The 11,078-nt window shown below is 33.7% G+C and overlaps 1 protein-coding gene across 1 annotated transcript in view; it reads right to left on the bottom strand.

Annotated features, from left to right (window-relative positions):
- Positions 1 to 11,078, bottom strand: part of Ccdc178 (coiled-coil domain containing 178) — a 373,788-nt gene that overhangs the window by 256,988 nt on the left and 105,722 nt on the right. Inside the window, exon 10 of the mRNA XM_033757579.1 lies at positions 7,358 to 7,511. Within this exon, the coding sequence (XP_033613470.1) occupies positions 7,358 to 7,511 (154 nt within the window). The remainder of the gene's footprint in view (positions 1 to 7,357; positions 7,512 to 11,078) is intronic.

Below are 11,078 nucleotides of genomic sequence, written 5' to 3'. Positions count from 1 at the left end.
ATATATATATATATACACATATTATTGTATATCTTTATATAGCTAGATGTGTAATCTTTAAGCATTCAGCTAGAAAGTGCAAAGTACCATAAGGAAACAATAAGTGTAAAGAAACAAGAAGAGGGGCTGGGGATTTAGCTCAGTGGCTCCGCTGCTTTTCTTGCAAGCACAAGGTCCCAAGATGGATCTCCGGTACCACCAAAAAGAAAGAAAGAAAGAAACAAACAAACAAAAAACAAGAAGGAAATTATAACCACAAAAGCATACAGAAGCACTTTAGAGATGAGAAAATTACAGAGCTATTAAACTGAAAGTCGTAATTTGAATTAGAAAATTCATTACAAAATTAAAATTTACCCTAGAAATTTAAAGCAGTGTATATATAACTAAAAGGTAGGTAAAGCAAAAGCAAAGAGATGGTTGTATATTTGAAAATCTTAATCCACTTAGGTGGTTAATGGCCACACTAAAAATCACAAAATATCTTCCAGAAGAAATATATAATTTTATAAGACAATCATATAATGACATTAGGCAGTTGCTTTTAAAATAGAAAATAATTCAAATCCTTAATCAAAAAAGACACCAGTGTTATTTTCACCAAGATATTAATCAGATTTAGTTTTAAAAGTTATTTAAATATATATTAACTCTCCAGGTAATAAAGAAAGCTTGAAAGTTCATTTTATAAAGCTGGCATAATCCTGATAAGGAAATCTACCAAATACAGCACAAATTAAGAACACTGAAATACTCATTCACTTGTGAATATGGATGCAAAATGTTAAGTAAAATACTTGCAAATCTAACTCAGCAGTAAATTAAAAGAACAATAAACCATAACCAAGCAGAGTTCATCCAAAGAATTTAATGATGGTTTAATATTAATATACTACATTTTTTCAATAGGTCAGATAAGAAACTCCCTAAAAATCATTTACATAGATGCCCACAATATATTTTCTCTAATTCAACATTCATTTCTAATAAATAGCTTTTTATAAGCTGAGTATATTAAAAAACCTTTAACATGTTACTGAGCACATATTTTAAATCAACATTTAGATAACATTAAGCACACCTTTAAAAGAAAATATAATAAAAAACAATTTCATAAGTATTTAATATTTTATATATATATGCCCACTATATATACATAAAAGCCAATAATCTAATGATAAACAATTAGTGATACGTACTTGTGTGTATATCATAACATTTCATTTATATACTACATGAGTATTACATTATTAAATAATATTATTGTCATTGTTCAAAATATTAGTTTGTCATAAAATTCTAATAATTATTAATGTCTCTTAAGATAATCTCTCACCTTATCTAGGAAGGTTTCCAATTTGATAAAATTGTTAGTAATAATTGTCTTTTCTATCTTTTAGAAATAATTGGTTAATTTGAAAACTTTTAAGGCAAAAGTATGAAATAGCACAGTTGGATGGGTGCACGTTGCCAGAATTGATACTGTATAGCACATAGACATTTAGCAATAAAAAATAATTTTCCACTGATGAGAACATATCCTAAAATTATGCAAATACCCTTAAAAAAGAAATTTCCTTTTTCACAACCTTTATATGAAAACTGAAATAATATTTTGTTTTATGTGCCTTATTCAATATGACAATCACAAATCCTCTGAATTCTAAAGCATTATTTTATTATCTTATTACATGATAAATTATAGATTTCAGAAAATATTATTTTCAAACACTTCTGACCTATGGGAAACACTGAGTTTAAATAAATATAAAAAACTGGTAGAAAAATCTATACATCTGTAAAGAATTTGACCTTGACATTATTTTAAGGTACTTAAACAGTTCAAGATATTTTCTGGACTGCCAAAACTATTGTTTATAGAAAAAAAAAGGGGGGGGAGTGTATTTTCATCCATCCTAGGAAACATATTAGAGAAAAGTCTACATGATGTAGATACTAAATTAGAAGCAAAATATGTCTTGAAATTTTAAAAATCAGTTAAGCCATATGCGCACTAAGGCAGCACAAATCTTATTTTTCTCTTGAACCAGAAGTTTCAATTGCATATCAAAAAATAAGGCATAATAGTGTATATCATTGCTTTCAATTAAGTTGTTAACATGCTCTTTGAAAATATATCTTAAATGAGCATAATTCAGGGAAAAATTAATACATCTAAACTGTGCCATTCTCTCATTTAGCTTAGAAAATATGAGAGTTCCAAAATTATTTCAGTAATTAAAAAATATTAGTAACCTTAAAAGTACATTCACAATTCTTCATCAGAAATAACATTTTGTTGTGAAATCAGATTAGAGTTTCAAAATTACCATTATGGAGATGATTAATAAAAAACTTATAAGTTTGGCGAATAAATTTTCTCTTTTAGAAGATATTTTAATAATATAATATTCTTATAGATGACAAATGTCATTATGATTCACACACTGGTTATAAGTATTTGATAATAACATAATTTTTAAATTGTACTCACTTTGCTACACTTCTCTGGGTTTTATAGTAGTGGTGACAAAGAATCACATTTTGGAAAGCCACGTGGATAATTTTACATAATCAAGGATTATGTGAGTGGCCACACTACATTCCACGTCACCAAGAGCTTTCCAGGCTCAAAGGGTACAGTTCTCTTCTTTCCTACCTTGTGTTTATTCAATTTTCCTTCCTTTTTTCTTCTATTTATTAATTGGTCCTCTTATTCAACAAGCATGTGTCAAGAACCTAATATGAAACAGGCACTGGGGAACTAGAAAATGACTTTTCCTCCTTGAAAATGGAACAAGAGGATTCAGTTAGACAATGCCATATATTCCCTTACAAGAGACATACTTCATCCAAGAAGAAGCACACAGACTGAAAAATGAAAGAACAAGGAATACTGCTCCATGGAACTGGAGCCCCATGCAGGAAGTAGTAGCTATGTATTTTAAGTCACAGCAAACTTTAAGCCAAAATTATCAGAAGAGTCATAGTGGACTACAATGCACTAGGAGAAGGCAAAATTCAACATGTAGAGATAAAAACTACATGTATCAACAGTTGACACCCCATTTCCTAAATAAAACCTACAGAACATAAGAGGACAGGTACCAATACAACAATAGGAATCAAAAGGAGGAAAACCAACAAATAAATATTAAACCACACCACTGAAGAAATAGACTTAACATATAACTACAGAGTGTTCATCCAGAAACAGAATACACATTATTCTCCGAAGCAGATATGTTTTTCTCCAAAATTGGTCATAACTTAGGCCATAAAGCATACTTACATAAATACAATAAAATTAATAATCTCTTGCATACTATTAGACCACAGTGTAATGCAGCTATAAATCAACAGCAAAAGAACGCCCAGAAGCTACAGAAAATGTGATGATTAAATAATATATTATTGAAAAATTAGTGGATCACAGAAAGAATCAGGAAAGCAATTACAAAGTTCCTAGAATAAAAAAACAATGGAAGCACAACATACCAAAATCTGTGGGACACAGAAAGTAGTTCTAAAAAGGAAGTTTATACCTGTAAAACTATACACTAAAAGAATAGAACGATCTAAAATAACCTTATGATGTATTTAAATTTCCTAAATAAGCCCAAACAGTCTAAATCTAGAACTAGCAGTAAGATAGAAATTACAAAGATCAAAGCAGAAATTAATAAAATTCATGAAAAATACAAAGATCATTGAATCAATAATTAGTTCTTGGAGAGCATAACTACTGACAAACATTTAGCCAAATTTAACCAAAAGGGAGAAGATCTCATATGAATGCAAGCAGAACTAGAAAATGTGAAATTATAACAGATTTCACTGATGTCTAGAGGCAAACCAAGAAGAAATGCAGAAATTCCTAGACACGCATGAACAACCCAAATTAAACAAAGAAAATGTGAAAACTCTGAAGAAACTAACAATAGGCAATAACAAGAAATAATAATAACCCCATCAACTAAGAAAACTCAAGAACTGGATGGATTTACTGTATAATTCTACCAGAATTGCAAGTAATACCTAGCACCAATTCTCAAACTAGTCCATGAAATTGAGAGGGAAGGAGCACTGCTCATCTCAATCATGGAAGCAAATATTTCCCTGATACTAAAACTGAAAAAAGGATTTTTAAAAACAACAAGAAAATTACAGGCCAATATCCTTAATGAGCATATTTGTGAAGACCCTCAACAAGATACTGAAAAACAGAATGCAACAAATTCTGCATCATGACCAAGATGGCAAAATCCCAAGGATACAAATATAGCTCAACATCCACTCATGATCAAAACCTTGAAGAAAATAGGTACAGTAGGACCATATATCATCCTGTTAAGTCATTTATGAGAAACCCACTGCCATTTCTTCTAAAATCAGAAACAAAGGTGTCCACTTTTATCACCTTGTTCAATACAGTATTAAAAGCTTCAGCCAGAGCAGTCAAGAGAAAAAAAAAAGAGAGAGAGAGATACAAACAGCAAAGGTAGATGCCAAACTATCTTTATTCATAGATATGATCCTTTTCATGGAAGAGCTAAAAATACTCCACCAGAAAGAAGATTCTTAGAACTAAGAAACAAATTTAGCAAAGTAACAGGATAAAAAACTACTACAGAAAAATTAATAGCATTCTTACACATCCAGAATGAACTCACCAAGAAAGTGATGGAAAACAAACCTGTTTATGGTTGCATCAAAAATGCCTAGGAATTAATCTTACAAAGGAAATTAAAAAAAAAAACTTTACAAGATAAAGTATTTACTCTGACAAAGGAGATCAAACAGGACATCTGTAAATGGAAGTATATCTCCTGTTCCTGGATAGGTAGAACCAATATTGTTAAAATGGTCATAATACCAAAAGTAATAAATAGATTTAATGCAATTCCAATAAAAATGCTGGCAGCATTTTTCACCAAACTGGAAAAAAAAAATCCCAAAATTTAGACATGAGCAAAGGCACAAAAGAGTCAAAATGAACCTGACCAAGTACAAAGTAGGAGGAATCACAATCCCAGATTTAAATATATATATTACAAAGCTCCAGTGACAAAAGCAGTATGACACTGGTACAAAAAGAGACATTTTGGTCCATGAAACAGAACTGAAGATGCAGAAACAACCCCAGGCACATTCGATTTTCTAATCTTTGAAAAACAGGCCAAAAGCATGCTCTGCAGAAAATACAGCCTCTCGAACAAATGATATTAGGAAAACTGGTTATACACATGCAGAAGAATGAATCTAGATGCATATCTCACATATTCTACAATAACATCAAAGTCAATCAAAAGAGAAATATAAAAAGAAAAATACTTTATCTTCTGGAAAATAAATTAAGTGAAACTCTTGAAGATATAGGCATAAGTGAGGACTTTCTGAATAGAACACAAGTTGAACTAGAAACACCACTATCTCTTCTGCAAAGGAAGAGAAACAATCAACAGAGTTAGACAACCTAAAGAAAGACAACCGTGCAAAATAAAGACCCAATAAAAATAGGCAATTACTCTGAATAAATATTTCTCAGAAGAAATACAATTTTTCACCATATTTGCCACTGGAGAAATGCAAGTCAGAACAACACAGTGATTCCATCTTACTCTAGAATGAATGTCTTCTGCAAAGGAAGAGAAACAATCAACAGAGTTAGACAACCTAAAGAAAGACAACCGTGCAAAATAAAGACCCAATAAAAATAGGCAATTACTCTGAATAAATATTTCTCAGAAGAAATACAATTTTTCACCATATTTGCCACTGGAGAAATGCAAGTCAGAACAACACAGTGATTCCATCTTACTCTAGAATGAATGGCTTTCACCAAGAACTCAAAGAACAACAAAGGCTGGTGAGGGTGTGAGGGAAAGGGACCCTTTTACATTGTTGGTATTGTTGGTTGAATGTAAATTTTACAACCACTATGGAAACCTGCATGGAGTTTGTTCATAAAAACTAAAAATGGAAATTCCATTCAACCCAGATGTGCCTTTTCCAGGTACCACCCCAAAAGAGCTCAAGACATCATAGTACAGTGATGCATCCATACCCATGTTAATGGCAGCACAACTCACAACGGCTAGACAATGGAGGAGGCCTCTATACCCATTAACAGATGGATGAACTGAAACATGTAGTATAAATACACAATGGGGTTACTCCACCACACAAAAAAGATAAATGTGACTTATTTGTTTGAACATAGTTGCAATTTGAGACTATAATGCTAAGGGAAGTAAATCAGACACAACAAGATTAAATATTGCATGATATCTCATATGCAAATTTCAAAGCATAAATAATTAAAAGTGCCAAATACAAGGTAAAGATCTATGATATGAAAAAGAAAGTGATATTTTGTAGAAAAGGAAAGGGGAACTAGAGATAGAGAGACAGGAAGGGGGAAAGGGGAGGAAAAATGGATTAAAATGTGTACCAAGAATCCACAATTCACTATGCATCACAAACATATACATTAAGAAAAAGAAAAATGTGAAAATTTTAACATATGTGACTTTAAAATATCTAGTGTCTATCATGGTCAATAAATTCTTATGAATTAATAGAAACACAAAAAAGTCACTCAATATATGGGTTTTATTGTGTGTAAAAAGAAATCTAAATGACTCTCAAAGCCATTAATGTTTTCCAGTCCAACTAATAACTACAGGATGACAATAATAAGATACAACTAAAGTTTTCATTAGAAAAAGTGACAAAAGGTCTTAATTCTAGGTAAGAATGCAAATTAACAAAGAACTGTGTACTGTTTCCTTTTAGGTATTTTATTATTTCCTTTATTACAATGAACGAGATATGGTAGAAGACAACTTCGTCCTCAGGACAGATCAAGTACATGGAAAGTCAGAACAGTTCCAAGTATGAGAAGGACTTGACACACTGGAGCTGATTTTGCAAATGGAGGAGCCATCCACCCAACCAGGGAGTGCAGGCCAGAGAGCTCACACTGACAGCCATCAGGGAAACAAGATCCTCAGTTATAAAACCACAAGAATTGAATCTTATCAAAACTGAAAGAGCTTGGAAGCAAATTCATTCCAGAATCCCCAGAAAGAAACACAGGGTTTTTGGCAACATGGTTTTATTCTGCTAGACCTGGAATTGAGGAACCAGTTAAATTATGCACTGTGCAGACTTTGACAGAGAAACATTTAAAGGGGAAATGAGTATTATGTTAAGCGGCTAATTTTGTACAATTTGTTATGCAGCCATTTAAAATTAATAGAGGCAGAAAATTGAATTACCAAAAAAGAAAATTTACTATTCATAGTTCACAACTAAAATCACTACTTTTTATTTTTAAATATGAAAAACTCACTGCTCTTGATAAAGTAGATACTTCATCTGTTGTGGATTTTGTTTCCCTCAGTGCTACCATCACTGCCTCTTCATTTTCCTCAATATTCACTTTAACATCTTCTATTTTTGAACAGTAGTGAGTATGTAGATTGTTTAGTTTATCTACTTCTCTCCTAGGAGAAAAACAGGCTCAATTTCATCCATATTGAAAAACAATCGTACTGTATGTTTAAACTGGCTTCTGACAATTGTTTCACTCCATAGCAATTTCCAGTTCATAAAAAGTAGCACTTAGATATTAGTAGTGAGAAGAAAATAACAGTAGTATTTTGTTTCCAATGGAAAGGAATTAAGAAAAAAGTTTATAAATTGTTTTAAACAAGCAACTTTATGACTTGATTTTCAGGATGAAACCTATGAAACTTTGATTCAAAAGGCAAGTAACAGGGCTTGGGATGTAGCTCAATGGTTCCACTGCCTGTCTTGCAAGCACAAGGTCCTGAGTCCAATCCCTGGTACCCCCCAAAAAAAATCTTTAAAAAAGGAGAGTAACACAGTAACAGAAAGGTGTGGGTGGAGAAAAGAGGGAAAAGTGAAAATATCAAGCAGTTAGTCTATCTGTTACTGTACACTAGGCAAGTTCAGATTAGGATAATAAGCGGTGAGTTAAAGAAAATGATTAATTGCATTGGAATTCTGTTTATCTGTAAGACCTTCACAAAGACCAATACTAATCTGTGAAGCACATAATTATCTGATTTCATAAGTAGAAAGCACATCCCAAATGAAAAGATTTCTTAGAAAATACACCAATTTAGACAAAATATCCAAGTGAAAAGATGATAAAAATGACCATTTCATAGATTTCACCCAGTAAAACTTTTTTCAGATACTATAAACAATATAACAGACTAAGAGATTTGCTTGAAACTCATGTATGAAAAACCACATGTCTTATGTAATAAAATCTTACTAATCAATATTGTTAGAAAATTATCAGAGATTCAGGAAAGCCACTAGGACATCAGATCTGCCTCCAACCTGCCTGGGCCGTCCTTGGGTCTGGGTAGTCACACCCTCCCTTGTGGGCACCATTGTTACTCCAACACCAGGAAGGCGAGATTCGGGAAAGCCACTCAGACATCAGATCTCCCTTCACCTGGCCTGGGCCCACTCCGTGGTCCGGGTAGCAGAGCCCTCCCTTGTGGGCACCACCATTGCTACTCCAGAACCAGGAGGGTAGCCCAGTGGGCGTGGCTCAGCACCCTTCCACCAGACCTCCTGATTGTTCCAGTCCTTGGACTCACTGCACAGAGGCATAGCTGGTTATAAAGGTTAATGTTCTGAGCTCCCAAATTTGAACATTTGAAAGAAAGGGCAGGGGAATCCTGTAGTAGAACTGTCTGGAATTCAACCCTGCAGGAGGTTGGGGAGCTCAATTTGAGCCTTGCAGCCTGAGGTCAGTCTGCATCATAGGGTTCTGCCATCGGCTAGCTGAGATAGGGGGATTTGGATCTGCACATGGCTGCACACCATGTGTATTATGACAGCAGAGATATAGTCTGAAAGAGGCCCTTCAGTCATATTTTTTTGTCCTTTTCTTTCTTTTCCTCATTCCACTCTGTAAATTCTTTGGACTGTTCTCTTTCAACAACTCGGGCTCTTGCTCCACCATATTGTCCCTCATTTCCCTTTCTGTTCCTGCTCCTGCCCTGACTCAGATTTCTTTTATCATTTTTTTCTTTATTCTTAATTTTCTTTTTTTCTATCATTGTGCCTCACTCAAGGGTCAGTAGTTTCAAGGGAAAGTGGGCCCCTATTGCTGTTAGGGGGATATATTCTTGTCTTTATACTTGCTCTCTGTCTATCCCTTTTGAGTTTGACAGTATCCTAAAGATTGTGTGGTCATTCTGTGTTCTCTGGTTTCACTAGAAACCTTCTCCAGTTCTTTTACTTATTTACTTTTCTCGTCCTACCACTATCTAGGCCCCCATCCTAAATGGTAAATATGCTATGTTGAGAAGTTCACTGCAAACATGTTTTGGGCTACTTCTTGATTTAATTTAATTCACATGGTTGAAAGGTGCTAGATTAATGACTACCACAAGTGGTCAATTCGCAAGTAGTGATTGGTCCTAGTGTGTTGCTGATTGTATTGATTGGGATAAAGGATAGGGATTGATTTGACAAGTTGTTTTCTCTGATATTATGAAAATGACAATGCCTATGACTCATTAGAGAATCAAAAGCTAAAATTCAGTGATATCAGGAAGATTTAATAACCCAGAGATTGAATCAAGGACATCCCAATAGCAAAAATAAAGATGAGAAAACACTTAATCAAGACACAAAGACAGACTTCCAGTTCACCAATGGCAAGCAGTAGGGCAGAAGAGGATGAAAAGGCCAATAGTGAACCACCAGGACACCCTGAACTCAAAGCACAGGAACAAAACAGATCAATCAGACTCTAGAAAAATTGAAATTAGAAATAATTTCCCATATAACCATAGAGATGGTGACAAAATGAAAGTCATGATTTGAGACTCTAGAAAAGAAACTGAGAAAAAAAATAGATAAGCTCAGGACCATGTTAGATGCCATGAAGGCCCAGCATAAGAAAGAAATGCAAGCAATGAATGCCCAACATAGGAAAGAAATGGAATGCATTAAATAGATTCAAACAGATATCCAAGAGATTAAAAGCTCTATTGAAAGTGTATGCAACCAAATAAAAGAATGTGAAGATAGAATCTCAGATATAGAAAGTAGGATTGCAGACAGTGACCCTGAAAAGAGAGGTCTCTTAAGAACAGTAAGGGATCATGAGAAATCGATCCAACAATTACTAGATGATTCAAAGAAGAATAACATAAGACTGATAGGAATCCGTGAAGTAGCAGGAGAAAATGCAAATGACTTAAAAAAGCTTTACACAGAATTAATGACAGAAAACTTCCCAAACAGAGGGGAAGAATTTAACATACAGATAAGTGAGGCATATAGGACTCTAACTAGCCATGACCAAAAAAAATTTATACCTAGACATATAATAATCAAGATCCCAGAAATCCAACAGAAGAACACAATACTACAAGTAGTAAGAGAAAAGAAACAAATCACATGCGAAGGAAAGCCCATCAGAATCACAGCAGACTTTTCAACACAAACACTCGGTCAAGTAGAGCCTGGAGTGAGGTATTTCAAGTCCTAGAAGAAAACAAACTCCAACATAGACTGATGTATCCTACAAAACTCTCTTTCAAAATGGATGGGGAAATAAGATACATCCATGACAAAAGAACACCTCAGAAGCTTCATGAACACCAAACCAGCAGTACAAGGAATTCTAAACAATATCCTAGAAAAAGACAATGAAGATCACAACACCATGAGGCTCAGCAGAGCAAATCAAATAGTCAAGGCAAGAAACTAAAAGGAGAGGGCAAAAAATTAAAAAGAGTCAACAAAAGGACAATAATATGACAATAAGAAGTCTGTACATAACAGTTACCATCAACGTCAATGACCTCAATTCACCAATCAAGAGAAACAGATGGGCAGAATGGATTAAGAAGCAAAATCCAACAATATGTTGTAAATAAGAAACACACCTGGTGCAGAAAGAACCCCGTAAACTGAAAGTGAAAGGGTGGAAACAATTCTCACATGACAGCAGCCCAGAAAAAAGCAGGGGTAGCTATCTTATTCACAGACAAAGTAAATTTCAAACCAAAACT

This window comes from Fukomys damarensis, unplaced genomic scaffold (genome assembly GCF_012274545.1).
Source record: "Fukomys damarensis isolate Sample0158 unplaced genomic scaffold, DMR_v1.0_HiC HiC_scaffold_30, whole genome shotgun sequence".
Taxonomy (NCBI): domain Eukaryota; kingdom Metazoa; phylum Chordata; class Mammalia; order Rodentia; family Bathyergidae; genus Fukomys; species Fukomys damarensis.
The sequence above is the reverse complement of the archived record's forward strand: the minus strand, read 5'-3'. Positions and strand labels throughout refer to the sequence as shown.